Source organism: Vicugna pacos, chromosome 2 (genome assembly GCF_048564905.1).
Source record: "Vicugna pacos chromosome 2, VicPac4, whole genome shotgun sequence".
NCBI classification, from domain to species: Eukaryota; Metazoa; Chordata; class Mammalia; order Artiodactyla; family Camelidae; genus Vicugna; species Vicugna pacos.
The window spans coordinates 118,102,842-118,127,688 of record NC_132988.1 but is presented as its reverse complement, the minus strand read 5'-3'; the positions used below and the strand labels follow the sequence as shown (position 1 = coordinate 118,127,688).

General features: G+C 53.9%; 2 protein-coding genes across 2 annotated transcripts; one reads left to right on the top strand and one right to left on the bottom strand.

Annotated features, from left to right (window-relative positions):
• Window positions 1-1,253: 1,253 nt before the first annotated feature.
• Window positions 1,254-8,795, top strand: GRPEL1 (GrpE like 1, mitochondrial). Its single transcript, XM_006213063.4, has 4 exons — window positions 1,254-1,399; window positions 3,731-3,893; window positions 5,228-5,309; window positions 7,656-8,795. The coding sequence occupies exons 1-4, from the start codon at window positions 1,296-1,298 to the stop codon at window positions 8,000-8,002; spliced, it is 696 nt and encodes a 231-aa protein (XP_006213125.3). The 5' UTR covers window positions 1,254-1,295; the 3' UTR covers window positions 8,003-8,795.
• A 1,174-nt stretch (window positions 8,796-9,969) lies between these two features.
• On the bottom strand, window positions 9,970-24,630 carry TADA2B (transcriptional adaptor 2B). Its single transcript, XM_072946612.1, has 2 exons — window positions 24,146-24,630; window positions 9,970-13,291 (listed from the first exon to the last, which is right to left on the bottom strand). The coding sequence occupies exons 1-2, from the start codon at window positions 24,413-24,415 to the stop codon at window positions 12,299-12,301; spliced, it is 1,263 nt and encodes a 420-aa protein (XP_072802713.1). The 5' UTR covers window positions 24,416-24,630; the 3' UTR covers window positions 9,970-12,298.
• Window positions 24,631-24,847: the final 217 nt, after the last annotated feature.

The following is a 24,847-nucleotide window of genomic DNA, read 5'->3' as shown; positions in this document are numbered from 1 at the left end:
GAATATACAGGGCCATTTGTCCAGTGGAATATTCCACTGGATTTGGCTTTTTGCCTCGTACAGCAGGTGGCACAGGGCCTGGCACACAGTAGGTATTCAATATGACGAGTGGTTTTAATGGAAACAAAGGGAAAAAACATAGGTTTGGTTCTCACAAATACGACAAGCAGGCAGCCCTCCACTTGGGATACCACAGGCTGCAGCACCGGGGTCTGGGGGAGAACACAGGCTTCAGCCCGGGGATCTGGGGCAGACCTCCATGTTAGCAGAGAGGACAAGCTCCAGCCCTCGATCCTGGTGGAGAGGACAGCAGGCCAGGCAGTGCTGAAGCGGGAGTCAGGACAGAGCCTGGAGGGCAGCGGCAGGGGGGTATGAAAACAAGCATCACCTCCCCGTCCAGCACCTCGGCTCCTTGGTGGGACGGGATATGGTAGCACTGACCTTTGTTAGAGTAACGAAAACATTTGGACTTATGATCTTTAGCTGTGTCCCCAGTTTTCCTAGATGCTGTTCATATTTTGCTGTTTTGTTTTACTCTGAGAAAACTGAAGACGATGTGATTGCAAAGAAAACAACGTACACCCACGTTCTCCTCATCCAGCACCAGGACTGCCGCGTGGTGTCACGTTTGCTTCCTAGGGTTTCGGTTTTGTGTTAATAAAACTCACAGATCGCGACGGAGGCCCCTGCAGCCACCGGCCTCTGCGGAGCAGCCAGGACTGTACTTTCTAAAGTCCCTCGGTTGTCTGCAGACGTGCTTTTGCCCTTGGCCCGCCTACCTGCATCTAGCCTACACTGAGCGCCCTGTGCCCTGCACGGTTCCAGGAGCTCGGGCTGTGAGGGAGCACAGGAGAAGCAGAGGACAGCCGGCTGCCACGGCCCCACGCCGGCTCCCAGAGAAAAGGGCTGCGGGAAACGGAAAACGCGCGTCCGCAAAGGAAAGCCCACTGCCGAGTCTACACCACCTAGAGCGCCCGCACTTCCGGCGCCCAGCCACCCACGCTTCCTCCCATTGGTTCTTCCCTTGACCACGCCCATCCACGGAGTCTCCGCCGGCTGTTTCCTTCACCTTTCACCTCCTCACCTCCTGGGGCTCCGGAAGGTCTCAGACCCCTCCCACCAGATGGTGGGGGAAGAGTGCTCCGTCATGACAGGCAATTATTGGTGCGTGTAGTCTGTCCATCAAAAGAGAAGCGGAGGTGGATTGGCTGAGGGGAATAATTGGGCGGGGAAGCAAACACAGGCTTTGCGCGAGTGGCCTAGCCCCCGAGGGGGCGGGCCAGCGGCCTCTGCGCATGCCCAGTGAGCGCGCAGTGCCGGCGGCGGCAGCGGCAGTCATGGCGGTTCGGTGCGTGAGGCTGGCGCGGTGTAGTCTCCCGGCTTTGGCGTTGTCTCTCAGGTAAGAGGCGCCCGGCTGCCCGGGCTCAGGAGGGGCGGGGTGCGGCCCGAGCACGGGCGTCGTGGGCGGTGGTTCCCGGACGCGGGCCGCGGACACCAGCCGGCCTGCCCTGTGGGGCCTGCCCTGCCGCCTCGCTGCCCGCGCTGACCCTGCTACCCGCGCGGCGGGCCCGGAGTGGGCGGGACGGCGCCCCGCGCAAGTCCGAACCGCTCCGACCCGAGCCGCGAGCCCGGTCGCGTCGCAGAGCCGCGCGTGCCGGGTCCCCGGGGCGCCCGGCAGCGGCACACGGGCTCTTTCCGCTCAGCACGGATTCCTTGTCCACTTCTGCCTGCTCCCGAGTCCGAGGTCAGAAGTGCGGCGGGGTCATGAGTCAGTGCCCTCACCTCATTATTTCTTTTTTTTTTTTAACCCTGCGGTTTCTGCTTTTTGAAAGTCCAGACTCATAAATTAGTGTAGCAAGTGCTTAGCATCTTCTGTGTTGGAGGAACTTCCCAGAACCAGGTTATCTATTAGAGAAGCTGCTCTGAGCCAAACGTTGGGTAGAAGCTGCGTGGGCAAGACTTGGATTTGTCCCGCAAGGAGCTCATTGAGCGGGTGGGGAGACCAGGCAGGTGAGGGAGAGAAGGTGCGATTGCCGGCTTGGTTAGTCATTTAGAGCAGTATGGGAACAAACCCATCTGGAATGCCCAAGTCAAAAAGGCTTTTTTCTCAACTTGTGGTTTTATATCTACCATTAATTGCCTGGGAAGCGATCTCCAAGTCAGCGTTAATTTCTGTCTCCGCCAAGGAGGTTGGTGGGAGGAGACCCGCATGGAGGGGTCAGGAGAGCGGAATTGTACTCTGAGCTGGCAGAGTAACTCAGCTCCCTGGGACGCCGTGTCCCTCCGTGTAGGACAGGGTGGGCTCTGACTGGGCCCTGTTCCTCTGCTACCACACTGCTGCTCCGGCAGCTCCAGGAGGGTCTGCAGAGCAGCGCTGACCTGCAGAAAGGCTATGACCCTCTCGCCCCTGTAGGCCAGGACAACGAGCAAATAAGATGGCTTTACAACAGCACGTTGCGTTTTTAGACTTCAGCCTTTTTTTTTTAAATCACAAAAGTGAACACAACACTCTCTTGGTAACAGACCAATGGACCCTTCCAGTCCTCTCTGCAGGCCTAAGACACGTACCTACTCAGGATTTCTGGTTTGTCTTTGTAAAAACGGGGCTGTGTTTTCTGTATTTCTCTGTGTTTTGCCTTTCTTCTTACATAGTACACCTGCACCGTATCTTAAGTTGGCAGTTTAATACATTCTGTTTGGTAGCTACTCACTATTCCAGATCGTGGAAGCAACAGTTCAACCATCTCTTTCTGACCAGCATTCTGTTTCCAGCTTGTCACTCCACATGCTGCCTTGTCATGTCACTCTGCCATGCTGTACGTATGTTCTGTGCGCTCATAGCTTTCCTGTGCATTGAGGCAGTTTTCTTTGATCTGGGAAGAAAGTTGAATGCAGTTTATTTTCGGATCAGTGTAAGTAAGAAGAGCTCCACTGGGCCTGGTGAAGAGATCTGTTTTGGGACTCTCATCATTCGTTAATGGCTTTGTGACCTTGGGCTTATCACTTAAACTTTTTCATGTGGGGATCAGATTGAGTAATATCTTAAGTCACTTCCAGGATTAGTTTTAGAGCTCTTTGTATTTCCCCTGTGCGCACCACCCCTGTGCTCTCCTACCTCCCTGCCTTTGTCCAGGCTGGTCCCTGTTCCTAAAGTGGGTGTGTCTCATCCACTCCCAGTTCCCTGTATGAATTCTCATCTGTCACTCAGAGCCCCTCTGCACAGATTCTTTCATAGTCTTCCATTTCCCCAAAGCTGGAAGTATTCTCTGAGCCTCCCAAAGCACATGGTTCCTCTTTTATTACTTTAAAACCTTGATTATAGTTCTTTGTGTATAGATATCTTTTTTGTGTGACTATAAGTACTCTGTGGGCAAGATCTCCAGCTTTGCTGACTACTGGGCCTCACCTCCGGTAGTAGCTGCTGCATCAGTATGTGGTGGGGTGTGGATGACCAGACTTGAGAAGAAAGTGTTCAGAGTAGGAACAAGAGGAGGTTAGCACTGCATCTTGGGTACATTGACATATTAGTTGAAGCATGTATTGCAGAAGATTTTGTATAAATAGCTTCCATACATCATATACAATTTACCTTTATTAGATCTAGGATAAATCCTTTCTCCTCCACGAGTCACTAGCAAAGAGTTTTAAGTTTTTTCCAATTTAAGTCATATGTGTGAGTTTAATAGGCAGAAAGACCATGGTTAATTTCTAGCATGTGGGCTTCTCTTAGGCCCTCTCCTCGGCTGCTGTGCACAGCTACAAAACAGAAGAACAGTGGCCAGAATTTGGAAGAGGATGTGGGTCCCAATGGACAGAAGACAGATCCTCCCTCTGCAGAGAAGACGCTCATAGAAGAGAAGGTCAAGTTGGAAGAGCAGCTGAAGGAGACCATGGTAAGTCCATGGGGCTCTTGGGGGACGTGGTCTGTTGAACTCCAAGTAAATCTCTTCCAAGGATGCCTGGCCAGCCTTCATGCTTTATTGGCAAGAGAGGCTGAAGCCATCTTTGTCCAAGGACTGTGGTTGGGTCTTGCAACAAGTTACTGCTGAAGAAGGGAATAGGGCCCAAATCCCTTGTGGCTCTGGTTCTGTCATAAGAATCATCTTTATGTGCTACGTAGACTATATTGAATTAAGACTTAAAACGGTCTTTACAAGGGAGGAATATGCAGGATGGCTGATTAAGCTGGCTCTTAGGGAAGGATGAGGGTAGGGGGCAGAGGTGTGGCTATGTGGTGCTCTCATAGGAAAGGGGAAGTTTTATGAACAAGTTAGTGATACAGATTAGTACCCTGGGTGAAAAAGCACAGGTGACACAAATTAGATCCTTTAGGGATTTAAGAATGATCATGTCAAGCACTGATGCTGGCACTGTTTTAACCCCTTTACTTATATAAATCCTCACGTCAACCCTGTGAGTCAGCTGTTAGTATCCTTGTTTCCAAATGAGGAAACTGAGGCTCAGGGCACTTCAGTAACACTCCCAAGGTCACCAGCAGGCCAGGGCTGTGCCTAGTACGCCTTGCTCTTCAGGCTGCATTGGAATCACCTGCAGGCTGAAAACAGAGGGAGGGCCCAACACAGTAACTGAGTGCATGGTAGAAATAGAAATGCCAGGAGATGAGTGAAATTACAGGAAAAGTTGTGAGAAATGAGGAGGATTTCAGAATTCGGATGATTATTACACAATAGATGTTTCACCCGAGCCATATCTAGGCAACGTTAAAAATATATGATTCATTGATGGGGTTGTACCTCTTCTGTAGGGTAGCGACCAAAACTGTCCACCAGGCTCGTGGTTCTCCTGAACCTCCTCAAGGCGTGGCCATGAGGCAGTCAGCCCCTGTCCAGGATTCTAGGATTCCCTTAATTGAGAGATTCTGCTGAGCAGTGAATGGTCCTTCCTTGTGGGGAACTGTCAGAACCCCAGAAACTAGCAGCTTTTTCTTGTCCTTTCCACAGCTGCACACTTAAGTGAGGGTGGCCTTAGGGGCTGTGTGAAAATGTGGCACCCGGCCATCTTATTACCCACTTAGAAATTGTGACACAGGTTATTTCTGCTTATTAAGCAGCGCTGTCTGTAATCCGGAATCTCAAACAGAACAATAGATGTTATTTGTATTTTGACTTGGAATTTGTTTTATCAGATTTGCTTTCCTATGAATTTGTTCCATACTTAATCCATGTATATTCCACCTCACACCTCCCCCCACTTTTTTTTTTTTAAGGAAAAATATAAGCGAGCTTTGGCTGATACTGAGAACTTACGGCAGAGGAGCCAAAAATTGGTGGAGGAGGCAAAACTATATGGTAAACTTTAAATATTGTATGATAATGATCCTGGAAGGAAGAAGAGGGCTGTGTCAGACGTGATCAGCCAGGGGTGGGGGTTGGGGCCTGCTTGTGGCAAGCCCTCCAGTTTGTAGGTTGGGTCGGCTGTCGCCTGGAAGGAGCAGAAATACCCATGACTCGCATTTGGAGCTGTGATTCCTCTAGTGAGGGGTGTGTCGATTGCTCTTCCACGTGAAGACTTGGTGTGAGCCCGTAGGGGCCTCTGGCAGGTCGGCCCTCTGAGGTTCACATCCTTAGCTAGAGCAGCCTCAGAGGCACGTTGGTATCACCTAAGATCTCCCATAACACTGTCTGCTTTGTCGTCTTTGGACGTTTTTGTACTCGTCCTTCCCATTTCACAGTTGAGATCAGTGAGGCTTGAATGACCTGCACTCACCACAAAGCAGGTAACGGCGCTAAGGCCCATCTCCCAGCTCCACGCGTGCTGTGTTGACAACATAGAAGGCTGCCGTTTGAGCCGTCAGCCAGGCGCCATCTCCCCACGTTATAGATGCGGAACCTTGGGCTCACGACCGGAGGGTCAGCGCGCGTGGCGGCGGTGCGAACTAAGATGCAGGCCTTGTCATGTTTCCTCATTCAACACAGAACACTGCTCTTCTTGAAACACTTTGGTTTTGGGTGCTGTCACCTCAGCTCCTGTTTTTCTTCCTCTTTCTGGTCATCCCCTTCATTGGCCGCTTATCTGTCACCCTCCGCGTGTCTGGGTTCTTCCAGGCTCGGAGCCAGCCCGCCCCCTCACTGTGTCCCCCGGGGACTTGCCCGTCTGATGGGTCTAAATGGCGTCCACGCACAGGGTCGCTTTCCAGCTCAGGCGTTTCTCCTGCGCCTAGTGTGTCCTGACCGGGGTGTCTCACAGGGATTTCAAACTGGGTTTCCCCTTTGCCTGTGCTTCCTCTCTCCCCGCTTTAGGAAATGATACCGTTACCCACCCAGGCGTTTAGGTCTGTCACCTGAAGCCCTCCCTCAAGCCCACGCCCCCCGCCTGTGAGTGGTCGTCGCTGGGCTCTGGTTCATCCAGCTCCTGCTGCTGCCTCCGCTCTGGTCCAGGCCAGCATCAGCCCTCGCATCACCGCCCACAGCCCGACCAAAGTGCCGTTAAAGTGCAGTTCGCCTACAGCACACCTCCACCCGTTCCACCAGCCACTCTGGAATCTTCGGCTCTCTAGGTCTGCCTCTTCGTGGTAGACTGGCTGCCGTTTGGTTCCTCAGATGCTTGGATCACTCTTGACTCTCCAGGCCTCGGCTCACGGAACCCTCCCCCGACTCCCTAGTCTAAATGAAGTCCTTCATAGATTACTTTGTCCTTAGCGCTCGTGAGTGCGCCTTCGTCTGAGTGTGATTTGTGACTGTATTTGTCGCCTATGTGATCATGTGCCTGTCTCGAAGCCTGTGCACCCCATGAGGGCAACAGTTCCCCAGCAAATGGCACAAGGGTGACCTATAACAGATGCTCACTGTTGTATTAGGCAAAAATTTTTTAGGTTTCCCTGTAAAGCAGGCGCATGGAAATACTGCATAAAGTAGAGCCTTTGAGGCTTGAGAAGACTTGGGCAGGTCACACTGGAGCATCGGACCAGGGTGGGCGCAGTGCCGTGTGGCCTTTGGGGACCCATCAGGGGTACTCTGGTCACTAGCATGCAGCATCTGAAGCGTTTTCTTGAAACCACAAACATTCATATTTATGTAAAATGTTCTAACATGTTATTTCTTCTGTAGATTAAAGTTAAGACCTGGGGTGTGTCCTGGAAGCTGTTACCCTGTAGTGCCAAATAACTGCTAATGCTTACTGAGTACTGAGAGTGTTCCGGGCACTCTGAGTGTGTAGAACTTTGATCCTCGTGAGCACGCTGTGTGTTAGATAGTCTTATCCCTGTTTTATAACTGAAGAAGCTGAGGCCCAGGGAGGTTAACCAGGATCACACAGCAGTTCAGTCCCAGCCAGGGAGACGTTCCCGGGCCCGTGCTCTGTAGCTGCGCACAGCAGCCACCTCTCCCTGGCGGGCCCAGGGCCGCAGTGTGGCTGGACTTCGTGGGGACAACAGGCTCTGGAGTTTATGCCCCTCTCAGTCTGGGCAGGGCTGATGGTGAGGGGTCTGCACTTTGAGCTGCCTGTCTCTACCTCACTGGCTCTTGTCTAAACCTCAGAAGTTCGGGTTTTAGTCCAGCCAATGAAATTCTAGGACAAACGAATGATTTGAAAAGGTGCCTTTCAGCAGCCTTTGCATGAAGGAAGTAGGGCTTCGAGATCTAATTGCCCGGGCAGTTGATACGGATGCAAATGATATCTTCTTTGACTCCGCCCAGGCATCCAGGGCTTCTGCAAGGACTTGCTGGAGGTTGCAGACATCTTGGAGAAGGCAACAGAGTCAGTTCCCAAGGAGGAGATCAGAGACGACAACCCCCACCTGAAGCACCTCTACGAGGGGCTCCTGATGACCGAGGTCCAGATCCAGAAAGTGTTCAGCAAGCATGGCCTTCTCCGCCTGAACCCCCTGGGGGCCAGGTTCGACCCATACGAGCACGAGGCCCTGTTCCACACGCCGGTGGAGGGCAAGGAGCCCGGCACCGTGGCGCTGGTCAGCAAAGTGGGCTACAAGCTGCACGGGCGCACGCTGAGGCCTGCCCTGGTGGGCGTGGTCAAGGAGGCCTAGCGCCGCCCACTGCTGCACGTACGAGGCCCTTCATCTTTTCTCGTCTCTGAATACTTTTGATCTTTTCCTAAACCTTGTCGGAAGCCCTTAGTAACCAGTGGCTCGACAGAAAATTAAGCAAGTTGCGTTAATGAACTCTTAATTCGGGAGTCCGTTCGTTGATTTTTACTGTCACTAGGTCCTCGGGCTTACAGAGCAGGGCGACAGGACTCGACGGGACCGTGGGGTGTCAGGAAAACCTCTGTCTACTCACACTCTGGTGACGCCATGTTTTAAATGAATAAAGGTCTGCGCGGAGCCTGCAGTTTGGGTAGCTGGTGTCGCCACCACCCCGCGTCCTCTGTGTCTCCCGGAGCACGCGTCCGCTGCCTTGCTTCAGTGAAGGAAGGGCAAAGGTTTAACTTTTTTTTTTGCCAAGAAAAATTTTATGATGCCCTTGGTGAAGAACATGTTTGAATTCATTTATCATCAGCTACCGTCTCACCGCTAAAAGTGATCGCCTTCTGGCTTTTGGAGCTGAGAAGTGAGCGGGTGCACTGTTAACAGTCCTCGCCATCTGATTTTGCCAGTAACTTGAGTCTGACAAAATTGGTTACTTTTAGCCTGTTTTGTTCATCTTTTTATAGAAATGTTTAAATCTGTAGCCAGCTAGTTGCTAATGACCTGAAGATATTTTTCCCTAGTAAGATGGACTTTTTAAGGAATCCAAGGGCTGCATGCTTGGTATATTTTAAATGTTAATGTTTAATTTTATTTAAGAGGATTAAAGCCCTGATACGTGTATTTTCCTACATTCTGATAACTATTTTGTGTGCTTTGGTGGCGGAGATCCTTACAAGGATAAGTGTGACTTACTGCTCAAGTCCTGAGGCTGTGTACCCAACACGTGAACACGCCGGCTTCTGTACCTGAAGGGAGAGCAGCTTCCCCAGGGCCGTCCCTGGCAGGCGAGGGCCTGGGCCTGCGCATGTCCGCCTGCAACCATGGAGACAGCAGGAGCCAGAACACACAGGGCATTCCGTTCCTCCTTTACGTTAGGGAAGAAGTTGAATGACTGAGATGGCTGTTATCAACAAGAGAAAAAGGAACTTCCCACTGTCTCTGCTTCTGCAAGGTACTTCTAGGATTGAAGGTCAAGTGCCGTTAAATCTAGTTACTGCATTTAAAAAGGCAGGGCCGTCAGTTTGGAAGATGTAGGTAACATTCCCAGTTACATTTATACGATTTCAAAAGATTTCCCTCTTTTCCTTTAAGCTGCTTTAAATTATTTTGTCAAAAGTATAGCCCAGAATTAAAAGCAGCCTATGGCATCCTGAGAAACAGGACGGGGAGTCACAGCCTGCTTTTTGTACTGTGTAACTGTGAGGCCATCATTTCACCTCCCTAGACTCACTTGTAAGATGAAGGGTGAATTAGAATTTTCAAACTAACTTATGTGAATGTGTGCAGTCCCCTCCCCTCCGTCTTCAGCTAGAGCGGCACCTGCTAAGAGGCTAAACCTAGAGAGTCTAGCTTACATTTGGGGAACCGTGTCCCCATCCATTGCCACCAGGAACAGGAAGATAGTGCTGTTCATACCGACACTGGCGATTAAAGACCGGTGAGGGCTGCTTTCTCGTGAATTCCAGGGTTTCGCGTAGTTGCAGTCTGGATCTGCCACACAGGGCCCACGACGGAGCCAGCACTCGTCCACTCACCGCAGACCGTGCAGCCTGGCTCGTGGAAGTCACCCTTCTCCAGGTGTTCCGCTACTTTCAGGAAAGGAGGGGTGGCAGGAAGGGTTTTCTGCTTAACAGAAGTCAATTTTAACTCACAGTTTGGAGAAAAAACTGGTGTGATACAGAAGCACCACACTAAAACATGTCACGGACTGTCCCCCATTCTGTGTTTGAAAGCCGGTTCACACCATCTCCAAGGCTCTGAAAAGCTGAGGCTCGAGGGGCAGGTGGTAAAAAGCAAGCAGTGACACTGGTTCTCAACCTGTTTAATGTGTAAAAGGGAGAGAGAGTAGTAGGCGGGGTTTCAGTTTTATCACATTCTCGGAGTGTTGGCCGTCCAGAGCATTATTCTGGAATAGCTGAATTATCTTTCTTGACTCAAATTGTTTAAATTTTGAAAAGACCTAATTCCATTGGATTCCGGTGACGAATTTATCCTGAGAATTAAATACATAAATGTAAAGGCTCCGAGCAAACAGCAGGGTAAGGACTGGTGTTGACAGTAATAGCTGGGCTTGGTGGGGTAAGAGGCAGCCAGTCATAAGATGACTTTTCCCCTATAACAAAGTGTTAAAACTTTAACATAAATTAATTATACATTCATTATGATGTTTAAAAACAGTCAAGCCTAAATAAATTCTTCATACCATCAAGATACACATACAGAAAACCTGCTTAAGCACAAAGTTTTTCATTCGACAGGTCTTGGCCGGGGCCACACATATTTCCAGGGATCTTTTGCTTCTCAAGCTTAATGAAAGGCTGGCAATCATTTTATATAAAAATAAGACTAAATTTAAAACCTCACCAAACTAGGAATCTGATGTAGAAAATCGAAGATACCAGAGTAGCTAAAGCCAGTGGTTCTTGAACTCTCGCCTGCATCCCAGTCCCCTGGAAGGCTTGCAAAAACAGCTCCATGGACCCCAACCACAGGGTTTCTGATTCAGGGGGACTGGGCAGGGCCTGAGTGCGCTTCTAGCAGGTTCCCAGGAGCCCTAGATGAGGACCACTGGCCAAAAGCCCTGTAAAAACTTAGCACCGTCCCCATCACAGCTTGAATAGACAGTACCGGCTCTGTTGGCCACAGTTACCCTGCAAGGGACGGTGTGGGAGTGGCCTTCAGGAATGACACTAGTGCTGGCTATTTCCTATGGTCAAAGAGAAGTCCTGGGCACAGGGAGTGCTTCTCTGCCCACATGCAGTGTATTTTGCAACTAAAGCCACATACAGTATATTTGAAATATTTTATTTAATGCTGGAAAATTTACCCTAGGGGCAGAAGGATGCAAAAAGAAAGGAAAAGGCACCGTAATTAAGTCATCCTTGGAAATGATGAGGTTTTTTTTTTTCTTTCAAATAACTTCACTTTAATGTAACTTCAAACCCAAACATTCTAGGAGGTAAACAGTCTTGGGGGCTATGGGGGCAGGACAAGCTCGGGAGGGGTGGAGCCCCGGGGCCACGGCCACTCCGCCCACTCTTAAGCAGGGTCTTGGACACCAGAGCCCCGAGCAGCCGGAAGTCATGCCTTTCTCAAAGTTCTGGAAGGAAGGTACCATGTACGTCCATGAAAGACCACCCCTGAACGTGTTTCTAAACCCGGCTGGGTGGCAGCCGCTCTGAGTCTGGTTGGAGGCAGCAGCCTCAATGCTCCCTCCCACCCTGACCTGGCTGAGTGCCTGATGCCACCCCCAGGAAGACACATGGCCAGAGTCTCGGTGAAAGAGGTACTTGCAAGGGAGCTGAAAACCCTGGAGGGAGCTAACACCAGAACCCAGAGCTCTCAGCCTGACTTCTAAAACGAGTTTTTCCAAGTAAAATGCACTGCAGGTTCTAAGAGCAGCAAGCAGCAGCCCCAGGGGAGGCTGCTCAGTGTTGTTCTGGCAGCTGGAGCTGGTCCCAGTCCCCTCCACCCCCGCTTAGGCTCCCCCCAAAGCACCCCTGAGACCCAGGGGGTCTGCCGTTCCTCCCACCACAGCTCCGCCTCTCCCACCCTGAGCTCAAACTGCCACTACCTGGGGGTTAAGGGGAAGCTCATGTGGCCACTGTGTTTGACACCAGATTCCTCCTTTAAAGTCCCTACTGACGTCCCATCCTGTCCCACAGCCCCACGGTCCCACCTGCCTGTCTGGCCCCCTCTAAAGTGCCACGTGCCGGGCTGTGCTGGGGGTCTGGGCTGCCGTGGGCGGGGAGAAGCTGGAGGCCAGGCGGGGAATGGTGCTCCTTTACCTACAGAATGACAGTCGTGTACCAAAGGGAAGAAACAAATAAAAGGAAATTACTCTCACACTATTCTCCAAACTGAACACATGAAGGCAAGTCGTCATCTTAAAGGATTACTTTTAGGACTAAGTTAAAATATACATATATCTGCCTCCCCCATGATCCAATATAAGACTGTTACTATTGCTTCTTCAGAGGACCGTAAAAAGAATTTGTATCCTAAAAAAAGGAACTCAATTTGTTTAAAAAAGAGCAACAATGGGGAAAAAGCGTTTCCTCCCCCCTCCCTCGCCCCAATCATTTTGGCTCACAAGCTTCTTAGCATCATTCCGGCTTTCACAGCGCCCTGGCCTCAGGAAGCATCCCTGGATATCCAACCACTTTCCGTGAGGAAGTTTAAAATCCTTTTCTTGAGGACTTTGTCCAAGTAACTGGGAAGGCGGCTCTTGGAGGGAATCCCTTGCCGTTTCTGGAGGTGGTCCTTAATGATGATGGTCTTCACGGTCACGTAGCGCGCGGGGCTCAGGTTCAGGGAGCTACAGAGCACCTTCTCGCGGTCCGACAAGAGCTCGAAGCCGGGCAGGTGCTCGATGGCGGCGAACTCGCTGTCCTTGCCGTCCTCCTTGCCCCTCTTGGAGGCCGCCGCGTTTTTGTTCTCCTTCCGCTTCTCGCGCTTGTGCCGAGCCGCCTCGTACTCGGCCGACTCCTCCATCTTGGTGATGCCGTTGCGCCGGTACCGCTGCAGCTCCCGGATCTTGGCGCGCAGCATCTTCTCCTTGTGCATGTTCTCGAACAGGTCATCGAACTCCTTGCAGGACATGAACTGGTAGAGCGGCCGCAGCTTCAGCCGCAGCTCCTTCTCCTCCTTGGTGACCTTGCGCTTGGCCGCCTTCTCCTTCTCCTTCTTGTCCTTGCCCAGGAAGGCCGGCACCAGGTTGTAGTCGCGCGCGATGTTCTTGCGCCGCTGCCGCTCCTTGAGCTTCCGCACGTACATGTCCACGTGCGCGCGCTTCAGCTCGATCTCCACGTCGTCGTCGTCGTAGTTGACCGAGAGCCCGCTGATGAGCGTCTCGGCGTCCTGGTCATACTCGATCTCGTAGTCGTCCCGCAGCGGCATGTAGCCCAGCTGCTGCTGCTCGGCCACCGAGATGTCTAGGGGAGGCAAGGGGGTGGTGAGGCTGGGAGAGAGGGGGCCTCCACTGGGGCAGGTGTGGTCTGTCACCCGATTGGGGATGGTGTCGGGGATGCAGGCTTTCCCCAGGTTTCCGTGGATGTACATGCTTACATAATGCTCCATCACTTCCTGGGGAGTCCGGGAAGCGCCAACGTGGGCAGCCATGTCTTCCTACAACAACAAAGGTCAGAGGTCATTTCCAAAGCCAGAGGGTCAGACTCAGGGTTCCGGCAAAGCCCCTTAACGTTTCCGCAAAGGTTCACTGGACTACCTCCTACTGACAGCGTTATCCCCCCTCCCGAAGGATGCTCCTGCAGGGGACTGGGCCAACCAAATGGATGTCAGCGCAGGAAAGAACCCTGACTGATTCCCTGCGTGAGAAAGTGCAGATCAGAGAGGCGCACCCGTGTCCGGGCTCATGTGGGAGCTGGTGGCCCAGGGATCAGAACCCACATCAGAGATGCTGGCTCTGTTCCCCTGGTTCCCCAAGAGGAGGAGCAGGGCCAGCCAGCACTGGCCGTTCTGCCTGCAACAAACCCAGCTCTCCGGCATCTGGGAGGTTAACAGGACATGGTAGGGGCGGGTGGCAGCCAGACCCTAAGGTGCCCACTGCGTCCCAGTCCCACTTCTGTGTCTAGACCAGAGAACAGCCCCGGCCCAGGTCCCCTGCACAGGAGGCCCCACTCCCAGCCTCCCAAACAGAAGGGCTGAGGCCCAATGTGTCCCTTTCCTAGGTGGCAGTCAGATGACCAGGAAAGAACCTCTTAAAGTGGGTGGAGGACCGCAACCAATGACACCCTCAATGGGCCCCAGCAAGCATGCGTTCCTAACAGACAGTAACCCATGAGCACAGGGTTATTAATGGGAGGAAATTGTACAACCCCCTCAATCTTTTCCTTCTGCCAAGAGGCCTCTTCCTTAAAGTCAACCGCTAAAGCCACTTCAGAAAGTAACTGCCCGAAGTGCGTACTCATTCAGCCAGCAGCCACTTCTCACCCGCTGCATGCACCCCTAACCTGGTCCTCCCAGCTCCAGCAGCCGCCAAGGCACAGAGGCCGCCTTCCGCCCCAGAAATGCTCATCCCTCGAGATTGGAATGGTCTCTGCACCCCCAAAAGCCAAACTGGAGTCAAAGAAACCAGCCCACCCGGGCTGACCCTGCTGACAAACTGGGCACCGAGGGGAGGGAGGTCCTCGTGGCACAGTGACTGGCCAGCATCCCAGCCAGGAGCCGAGCTGGCCTCTCCCCATGAGGAGCCGCATGGAGGGCAGGGCTTAAAGCCATCAGAACAAAGAAGGCAAGACCCGCACCTAACCTGCGAGGCCTCCTTCTGAGCACCGCAAAGAGAAGTGGGAAGATCAGGACTAAAACTGGACGCTGTCTCATGGGGATGGGCTGGCCACGTGGTTTCTTATTTAAAAATCACTATTAGCATCAATTCTCTAACACTTTCCCAGAAGACATTTGGTCCAAACACGAACGAACAAACAAACAAAAAAATCCCAAAAGCAAATCACAACCATTCCCAGCAGCTACTGTCACTGTGACCAGTCTGGCCACTCCCGCCTCGGAGCCTTGAGTTTTCACCAGTAAAGGAGCCAGGGGCAGCCTGCCTACCCTGCCTTTCCAGCCGCTCACCAGAAGCACCCCCCACAGGCAGAGAGGTGCTGGAGGACCTTAACGCTTTTCTGCCCACCCCACCTTGGGGCCGGAAGCCCCCATAGCATGCAGAGAATCTGCATCGCTGACACATGCCCTTTCGGGAGGCAAGGACATGCTCACCAGGGTGTCGGAGAACGGGGAAGCCGCCAGAGGCCTGGAGCCCGGGCTGGGGGCTTCTCACCCCTCACCGCCCCCAAGGCCACGGCGGCTGGGTGGTGCAGACCTTGGCCCGGCTAGCAGACCTGCCGCGAGAGGTCCGCCCTCCCAACAAGTCTGTCCACCCCGAACCTCAGCCTTCCAGACATCATCAGGCGCGCAGAACACCACATCTGGGGTAAAATGTAAATCCTGAAAGAACAGGATTCTAAGCAGTAAAGTTGGATCTGACCAAACGAAGACTTCGTACTGAGTTGTCTGAGGTCTTTCCCACATCACCAGAGCACGGTGGCCAAACCCAAATTAAAGCCACTCTACAAACACCAGCCTGCACTCTACAGACATGTCTGGTCAGAGACAAAGAAGTGTGTGGACCAGAGGAGAGGTGGCAGCTACATTAATGGGCCCAGATGGGACCCTGTAAGCCAACGGTCTTGTACCCCCGTCAACTTCCTGCTTTCTCTAAGCACCGAGCTGATGCAAGAGGCTCACATTTCTGGAAGGATATGGGGAAGGTATGTGGGAACTTTGTGTACTGTTTTTCCACTTTTTTGAGTAAATCTAAGTTTTTTTTTTTAAGTAAAGTTAAATCCTACCTCAGAATTCTCTGTTTAAACAGGTCTAAGGTTTTCATCCAGAATATTTAAAGGGACAAAAAAAAAAAAAAAAGAGTGCTCAAAAGAGAAGATGCTCCTGTTCCATGAGGCGCTCCCGACAGTGCACAGGTGGGTGTCAGTCCATGTCCACGTGCAGGTGATGTCACCCCTCCTGCCTCCACAAGTTCCATCCATGTCTTGCTCCGCAAACATCCACAATCCCAGGGCTACAGCCCAGAACAGGAGGCAGTCTCCCCGACCAGGCACACAACCGGGGACCTCAGGCAGACGGCTGTGGACCTGTGCTGCCTCCTCAGTCACCCAGCTCCTCTTCAGGTAGCAAATGCAGACGCTGGCTCCATATGGGCCCAGGCCACCAGTGTTTATGAAGCCACAAAGCAGAGGGACCAGTGCCCTGTGACCAGGAGCCCAGGAGCCCCCTCAGCATCAGCCTTGGCCACTGTGAGGGGAGACGCTACCTCAGGTGACTGCGGAAACAGCCTCGCCCCCCAGGGCCCACCATGTTAGCTTAGTGACCAGTGAGAAAGGCCCGGGAAAGCACACAAGACCCTAATTTCCAAGTACTCTGAGACAGCAAGGGTCATAATAGGACAGTGGAAATGGGAGCAGTGACACAGCTCTGATTCTAACAAGAGTCCACAGAGGACAGACAGGTTCTGTGACGCGAAACCACAGTAATAAACATATTGTAAAAGACAAGGGTTAAAAATAGCAACAGCTACAGCACATCCGCCCCTGCCCAGTGCCCTGCTCGTCACATCCTGAACTTCTCATCTACATGTGTGTGGTCACACAAGACCCGCCCACCTCCTGCAAGTAAGGAAGTGTCCTGTCACCACCTTGCAGCATCACGGTGACAGCAGGTGAGTGACAGAGAGAGTGGGTCTTTCCTTCACATGTTCAAGGTCAAAGTATTTGCTTACTCTGGGTGGATGGATGGATGGATGGGTGGACAGAAGGATGGATGGATGGACAGGTAGCTAGGCAGGGAGAAGTAACAGAAATGAGTTCGGGGGAATGAGATTTGGAGAGAAAGTTCAAGTGTAAATAAGTAAAACTACACAAGGACCAGGACTGTGCACTGAAGCTGGTTTCTTCCCCACCGCCGCACAGTAACACACAGGTGAGTAGCCCCAGGCCTGCGAGGTTTGTTCTTATATGCTACCTCAGAAAAGAGAGAGAGGCTCCCATCTCTGGAAAAAGGTAAGGAGAGATAGGTATGCCCTTCCTTAAGCCCTTTGAAAAATAAAGGAAAAGATGCCTCTAAGACACTGAACTGGGCCCTGAGGTCTACTTTCCAAGGTCGCTAGACGCAGGCCAGGACACAGCCTCTCCAGGAAAGGAGAGCGGGCAGCAGCTCCACCGGGCTCTCCAGCCAGTCGGCTCTCCTTCTGGCCTTTTCAGGGCGCTCGTGCCGGCCTCCAGCACCTGAGCAGGGAAAGGAGGGAAAAGTCCCTGGAAACCATCAGCACTGCGGGCCGGCCAGGTCCCCCAGTAAGGCCGCCTCAGGGTTTCTCTCCTCCAGGCCCGAGGCTGCCTGTGCCCCGTCTGGAGGTCCACACAAGGGTTGCTGTGCCAGCCCATCCTCCAGACAAAAGCAGACTGTTCTCCACGTGCACAGGCTTGGCCGGGCTTCAGGGTTCCAATCCTGGCTCCACCCCTTAACTGCTGAGTAACTTGGACAAATCACTTAACTTCTCTGTGCCTCAATCTCCTTGTCTGAATTACAGAGGTAATACTACCACCTACTCCACAGGACGACGGGGGATTAAACGAGGGGATACCCACCCCGTGCTAAGCCCCTGGCTGGGAGCAGTTTGCACTGCATCAGTGTTGCCTGTCACCACAACCACGGAGCCATCAGCTCCACTTCCACAACTCAGGTTTACCCTGAAGACCCAGATCATCTCCTCCGGGAAGGCTTCGAGGAAACCTAGAGCCAGGCTCAGGTTCTGACTCAATTACTACTAGCTGGGAAACCCTTATCCTCTCAAATTCTGCTTCTTGATCTGTAATTCGTCTTCTTACAGGGTTTTGCCAGGATAAAACAAAATTCATAGTAATAACAGTTACCGGGTAAGGCCTTTTACACAGATCACCTCATTTCATCCTCTCAGCAATTCCCACGAGGTAGCATGATTACCCACATTTTATAGGTTAGGAGAATAACCTTAGGTGACACTACCCCCAAGGAAGGGCCCAGGTCACCACGCGGCCTGTCCCCTGGGGAACTGACGCAGTGCACACCAAAAGGGGGGGTCCCTGCAATCGCACTTTCTTAGACTTTCAAAAGGCAGAGCAAGGCCAGACCTTGGGGCTCCCACTCTCCTTTCCAGACCAACCACATTGCAGCAGCGCTGCCACCTCTCGCTCTGTGATCTCTGGGACGCGTGCGGGGGCACAGAGGGACCTACTTCTTCCCTGTGCAGAGGATTCTGTCCAGTTCTTGTGAACAAACCAGTGCTTTTACCAGAGCGACCGTCTCCAGGTCACAGAGCACCCTCTCTGTGCAGGTTGGCGGCTTTGCTCCGGAGCAGTCTGAACGCAGCCTCTCTCAACGGCAGCGTCTGCTCGTGAAGCGGAAGCAAAGGCCTGGAGGCCTGCTTGGCCCGAGGCTTTTCAGCCAGGCTTGGCGGCGGGCAGTATGCCGCACCTCCCTAGGGAGACGTGGCTCCAGCCTCCTTTTTCTTTAAGAAGAGAAGCGTCCATGGGCCAAAAGCAACCAGAAGGCTCACCACATGAACCTGCGGCCCCCAGAGGCTGGGGCAGAGACCCCAGGGGCGGCCAGGACGCAGCCGGGCCCGAGGGCAGCAGAGGGAGCAGAGTCCAGGCCCCCGGGGAGGGGGTTCAGGCCGCAAGGACAGAGTCTCTGGGTGAGAGGAGGCTGAGAGGCCAGCGGACTCCGACCCCTGGCAGGCGCTCTGCTGCCTGGACACTCGGGGCCTGGCCTGTCCCTCACGAGTCCGTGACACATGCCGGCCGTCCCTGTGAGGAGGGACGTGAGCAGGACACTGGGCATCAGCCTTCACTAGTCGCTCCTTCCACTCGTCCCCCTTCCGAGTGGCCTCAACCTGGGCTTCGCGGGTGGACACAGACACGACCTCGCGTGCGCCCGCGCCCGCTCCCGGGCCGCAGTGGGGGGGGGGGGGGACACGGGTGGGGCGGGGCGGGGCCGAGGCCGGCGCAGGCGCGGACGGTCCCCGCACTGGCACCCAGCTCGCCCACCGGGAGTGCCCTGGACGCGGCCATTTCCTTCTCCAGCCTCCTCCCCGCTTCTTTTCCAGTGAAGAGAACAGCCCACCTGCTTCTCAGGGGCTGGGAGGATGCCCTGGGCGCGCGCCCTGCGTCCTCCGCCTCCAGACCCTCCCCTGCCTTCCTGCCGCCTCCACTCAGCAGCCGGACCCTCCTGGCAGCTACGCTGTGTCAGGGCCACGTCTGGCCTCAGAGGCCAGTGACTGACACTGGTCTGTCCTCCCCAGTTATCAGCCAGCCATCCCAGGGGCTCTGTTCCCCTTGGCCACCAATCCTGTTTGCTAGGCTTTTTAGATGGAAAGTTCTGTAGCCTCATCTCAGCTCCAGGTTCCCTGTCCTCCTCTCTAAACTCACCCAGAGTTCACCGGCTCACACAGGTGACTGCCCCACAAGGTGAACAAAGCTCTTCAGGTCAGATCAGGCCACCTGCGAAAGAGCTTTAGAAAGCTGCACGTCCCACTGTGAAAACAGTATGGCAGGTCCTTAAAAAACACACATACACATGATCCAGCAATTCCACTTCCTGCTATTTACCCCAAATAATAATGACTCCAACAGAGTTGTGTACACCTACGTTCACTGCAGCAGCATTCCCAGCAGCCGAAAGTGGAAGCAACCCAAGTACCCATCAGTGGATGATGGGTAAACAAAATACAGCCTATCCACACAGTGGAATATTACTCAGCCTTACAAAGGAAGGAAATCGACACCTGCTGGAACACTGCTAAACCTGGGGAACCTTATCCTGAGTGAAACAGGCCAGTCACAAAGGCAAAAACATAAAATTCCACTTAATGTGAGGTCCCTAGAACAGGCAAACTCAGAGAGACAGAAAAGTGGAAGGGTAGCTACCAGGGGCAGGGGAGCTACAAATGGAAGGTCAGTGTTTCATGGGGACACTAAAGGAATGAAAAAGTTCTGGAGATGGCTGGTGCTGATGGCTGCATAGCAGCGGTAATGCACTTAATGCCACCGTATACTTAAAGATGGTTAAAAATTGTGAATTTTACATTATGTGTATCTATTTTACCACAATAAAAATACATAATTTTTCAAACGGAGGAAAGGTTTTAGACTGGCACGTCTTACTCTCCACCAGTGCTTCTCAAAGAAGGGCTCTGGGCCAGCAGCATCAAGCACCACCAGTGAAGTTGTTAGAAATGCAAATTGTCATGCCAAGCCCCAGATCTGACTTCAGAAACAGACGGGACAAGGATTGGCGATTTAACAAGCCCCCCAGGTTGTCCTGAATCTCGCTGAAGTTTGAGAACCACTCCTCTGCATAACCCTATTAATTCTAGCTGGTTCCCTCTGTCTAGGCTCTTCCCTCCTTACCCCCTCCATCCTTAATGACAGTTAAGAACCCCACTGTCAGGATGCTCATGGGATGAACTTACCCGTTCCCATGACACTCAAAGGGAACTACACCTTGTTAAGAAGGTGACTGTTCCCAGGCTTCCCAAATGAGGCTCTGTGGACCCCGTGCAGCAGAATGACACGGCAGGAGTCTCTGTAAACACCCATTTCCCGACTTAACCCAGGGGATACCCTGCATCTAGCACAGGCGCTAAGGTAAAGGGGCCCCAAGTAAGTACCTGACAAATGAATGCGCAAACGCGCAACAGAGCGTATCTACACGTCCCGCATCAGGATGTCAACTGTCATCGACGAAAGTAAAACTCCTTGTTCATGACATTCCACCCACCTCCAATAATTAGCCTGAATGTACATTCACCAGCACAAGGCCCCGCACAGTGTGCAGAGAGCCTCACATCCTTTTATAATCTGAATTCAAAGCCAGCTTGACCCCTGCCTCCCCCTAAAGCCCTCCCGACCAGAATCTGCAGAAACCCGGGCCTTCCTCACACCGTCTGATTCTCCAGCAACCAATTAACGAACCTATGGCTCGGCCACCACAGTCTCAAGTTGTCATAAAATATTCTACCTTTGTGTTTACGTCCGTGTTCCAGCAGGAGACTTATCTTCTAAGTCTGCATCTGCACAGCACTCACCACAAAACCAGCTGCCCTGGAGGTCTCAATACCCTACTGCCAAACCTTCCCTGGTCTTGTATTCACAGGTGTCACCCTACCTGTCCTCTCCTCTGCTAGTGCCCAGACCCTCCTGGCCTCACAGTTAGCATCCCTCAGCCACACCCACGCCAGCTTGGGAGCCTTGGCCCTGGGACAAAGTGTGAGCCAACGGCCCAGACTTCACCACAGCCTGTCCCCATTAATTCCACGTGACCCCAAAGTCACATGTACCATCCGACAAATTAGAATTGTCTCACCTTCCTCTGTATCACTGTCCCCAACATCACTACCCTCCATTCACCCACTGCCTTTCTCCATCCTTCATAGCCAGCCCGTGACACCTGCACCCACCCAGTCACCTTCCTTCCCGCCCAACTCACTCAACCTCCTGCTGAGCTAGGTCAAGACCTTGCTCTGCCGTGAAGCCCCCGTCCAGTCACACTTGCAGTTGCACCACTGAGCTCCCAGCCTCCGACCCACATGGGTTAATGCTCTTACACCAAGAGGTGAAGGCTCGGACTCTGCAATCAGGCCCATTTGTAAACCCTGGCTTTGCCACGTTGAAAAGCTGGGGCATCCTGGATGCGTATTTTAAATTCTTGGAGTTGCTGCCCATGAGGACTGCTGTGAAGAGCATATGGGATACTGAGGGAAAGAGCCTTGCCCACAACCGGCCCTTGCCCTGCAGGACACATCACTCACGTGCACTTATCTGAGAACCCGCTCAGAAGGGAACACACACCTCAGGGCTACGGAGGAGCCTCTGATGAAGCACAATGAAGTCTAGAGCAAAGCAGCCCCAGAGAGCACAGCCAGAGAGCCTGGAGCCCGCGCCCCGGGCTGGGTTAGCACAGGGAGCCTGGGGCTCCCCCCAAACCCACCACCACTGGTTCAGAAGGGAGAAGCCCGGACAGTGAGTCAGAATCTGCATTTTCACAAGCTCCCCAGGTGATATGTGTGCACATTAAAGTGAAAAGCACTGCTTTGGAGATGCCCCACAGCCCCTGCCAGCCCCCAAGCTTCCTCCAGTACACTACGTTGTAGTCCCGGGGCCTGTTTTTCATGTATTTCCACAGGGCTGCAGGGAAGGCAGTGTAGATAGTGCAGCCAGGAACAGACTGAAGTCAAACTACTCAGTTCAAAGCCTGCTGCACAGGGCTGCTGGGGAGATTCCACAAGAAATGCCGGAGAGCCCAGAACGCGGCCTGGCGCTCAGCAAGGCTCTTGGTCCCCGTGAGCCATTTTTAGCTGCTGCTGAAGAAATAAGAGCCGCGAGAATGAGGTGGGAAAGGAAAGTCTCTCGGAGGCACTGATATATAAGCAGAAAGACCAGTCACCAGCCATGACTGAGGGGAAGAGCTAAGAAATACAAGTGATCAAGGTGGAGGCAGCTGCAATCCCAGGGGTTGGGGAACGCTGTGCAGGCCTACAGGCCCTCAAGTTTCATCTAAATAGAACGGGCAGCCTCTGAAGGCTTGTGTGATGTGGCGTGTCCTCCAATACCACTATAGTTATATTGCCTGCAGTGGCTGCAGGGCCCCGGAGCGGAGCGGAGAGACCACTAAGGAGGCCCCAGCGGTGGTCGGTTAAGAGAGAAGCATCGGCTTAGGCCAAGGCTGAGAGAAGTGGTCAGACTCTGGAACTACTCTGAAGACAGGGCTGCTGGTGAACTGGACCTGTCAGGACATGAGGACGGCTCGTTTGTAGCCTGCGTAACTGAGCTGAGTGCTGTGGGATCTGGGTCAAGGAAAGTCGAGACATCCCGGAGACAAGCACAAGGATGTCAGGGATGGGTCCATGACCGCAGGCTGGCACTCAGGGAAGAACTCCAGGCTCAGGAGCAAACACTCACAACACTGTAAGCCCTTGAAGACAAAGGTAAAGTTGTTCTCCCCTCTGAGACCTTCACCACCGTATCATATGCGTAGAGCAGATGCTCGATACACATCAGTCAACAGCACTTCAGGACAAAGTGAGATGGAGGTGTTTGGCGGGTGATCGTGATGATGGGGCTTAGGTGAGAATTTGTAGAGCAGTGTCTCTAAGGAGTTGGGAGAAGAGTCAAGATTCCAGGGCTGCGGAACGAGTACTGGTTCCTGAAGACTGGCTCACTTTATGGAAGAAAAGCAAACAGGCAGAGCAGGTTTGGGAATGTGAGGAGAAATGTGGAATGTCTTCCACCAGTAAGCTCAGGAGGAGGGGTGTAGAGTTGGTCTTGTGTATCCCCGGGTTCTGCATCCACAGATTCAACCAAACCCCAGCTAGGCCATTTTATCTAGAGGACTTGAGTACTGGTGGATCCCAGTGGCCGCTGGGGGTTCTGTAACCAATCATCTGTGGACACTGAGGGATGACTGGTACTCCTGGGAAGTGGCAGCAAGATGAAATACTGGTTCAGGGAAGTTGGGGCACCATCAAGTGGGAGGGTCTGGAAAGATTACGGAGCTGGGGTGACGTCTCTCCTCCCTACCTCTCACAATGCCTTGGAAGTGGGCATGTATCCTTGACAATTATGGACCAGAATATAGCCAGACTTTCCCTTTCTAATATGGATGAAAGCTTCCTCTTCCTGGAATGAGAGCTCCTCAGAGACCCTGCAGAGGATAGCCAGCACATCCCTCTCTCAAGGAACCTACTGCACATGACTCCAGTCCAGCCCTCCCCTTTTCCTCTGGGACAAACATCTTGATAGAAGCTCCCTGACATAAAGAAAGCAAAACCCAGGACAGGTGCCTCTTAGTCCCCGCTACTGTGTCAGTACCCAGTGAGCGCTCCTGACCCATTGTCCTGGGGGTTTCGGGGACCCAAGGATAAACAAGTTCCTGGCAGGAGGCACAGGACACAAAGTGAGCAGGGCCATGAGTGAGCGCATGTGAGGTGGTGGGAGAGGCCGCAGAGCCCGTGTGAAGCTCGTCTGGCCTTCGCCACCACTGCTCTCCAGGCAAAACCAGCTCTCTCCTCCGTGCGCCTACTGCTGTCAAGCCTGCACACCTGCCTGTGTCTCCCAACTCCTACTCCGCCAGGCGGGGCGCCGGGTCTCGCCCAAAGTGTGCACTTGACAGAGACCTAGGGAAAAATTCCCAAAGGCTAGGGAATCGGCCCTGGTGCCAGCCACCCACAGTCCGAATCCCCCCTTTACTACTTCCTGCTGTGTGACCTTGGGCGTGTGGCTTAGCCTCTCTGGGCCAGGTTGGGTCGTGCAACCCTGGGGCGCGCGAACTGGCCCGGCCTCCCGGGCCCTGCGCGGCGGCGCCGAACCCGCAGGTGCGCCGGCCTCCCGCGGGCGCGCACGGCCCGCCGCTCACCCAGTTTCCGAAGCCGAACTGCTCGATGGCATCCAGCAGCAGCTGCTCCTCGCGACTGGTCCAGCCACCCTCGGCCTCGGGTCCCCACAGCGTGAAGCGCCCGCCGTCCACCAGCTGGTAGCCGTGGTAGCGGCGGTGGTGGCCGATCTCGGCGCCGGCCGAGAAGCACTCGGGGCACAGCTCGATGTCCTGGCACTCGGTGCAGCGGAAGCGCAGCGGGCTCACCTCGGCCAGGCAGTACACGCAGTACTTCTTACCGAGCTCCGCCATCTTCCCCCGCCCGCCGCCCGCGCCCGCCGCCGCGCCCGCCGCCGTCAGAGCGCCGCCGCCCGGGCCCGCCGCCGCGCTCGAGCAACCGCCGCCTGCCGCCGCGGCCGCCGCCAGCGCGCCGCCCCGCCCAGGCGCCGCCGGAGCCGGCCAGCCGGGCCGCGTCCCGCCTCAACACGCAGGCGCGCTCGGGCCGGCCCGGCCGCCGCCGCCGCCGTCGCCCCGCCGCACCGCGCAGGCGCCCCGCGCGCGCCACCTCGCGGGGACCTGGCCCGCCGCTCTGCGCCTGCGCGGCCCTCGCGCCGGCTGCCCGTGGCTCCCAGCGCCACCCCGACGTCCCGCCCCAGGCTGGGCGCGGGGAAAAGGGCGAAAAGAAGCGCGGCGGATGCGCCACGCCCCTCGCTGAGCGAGCCTACGTCCTCCCCCAATCAACGC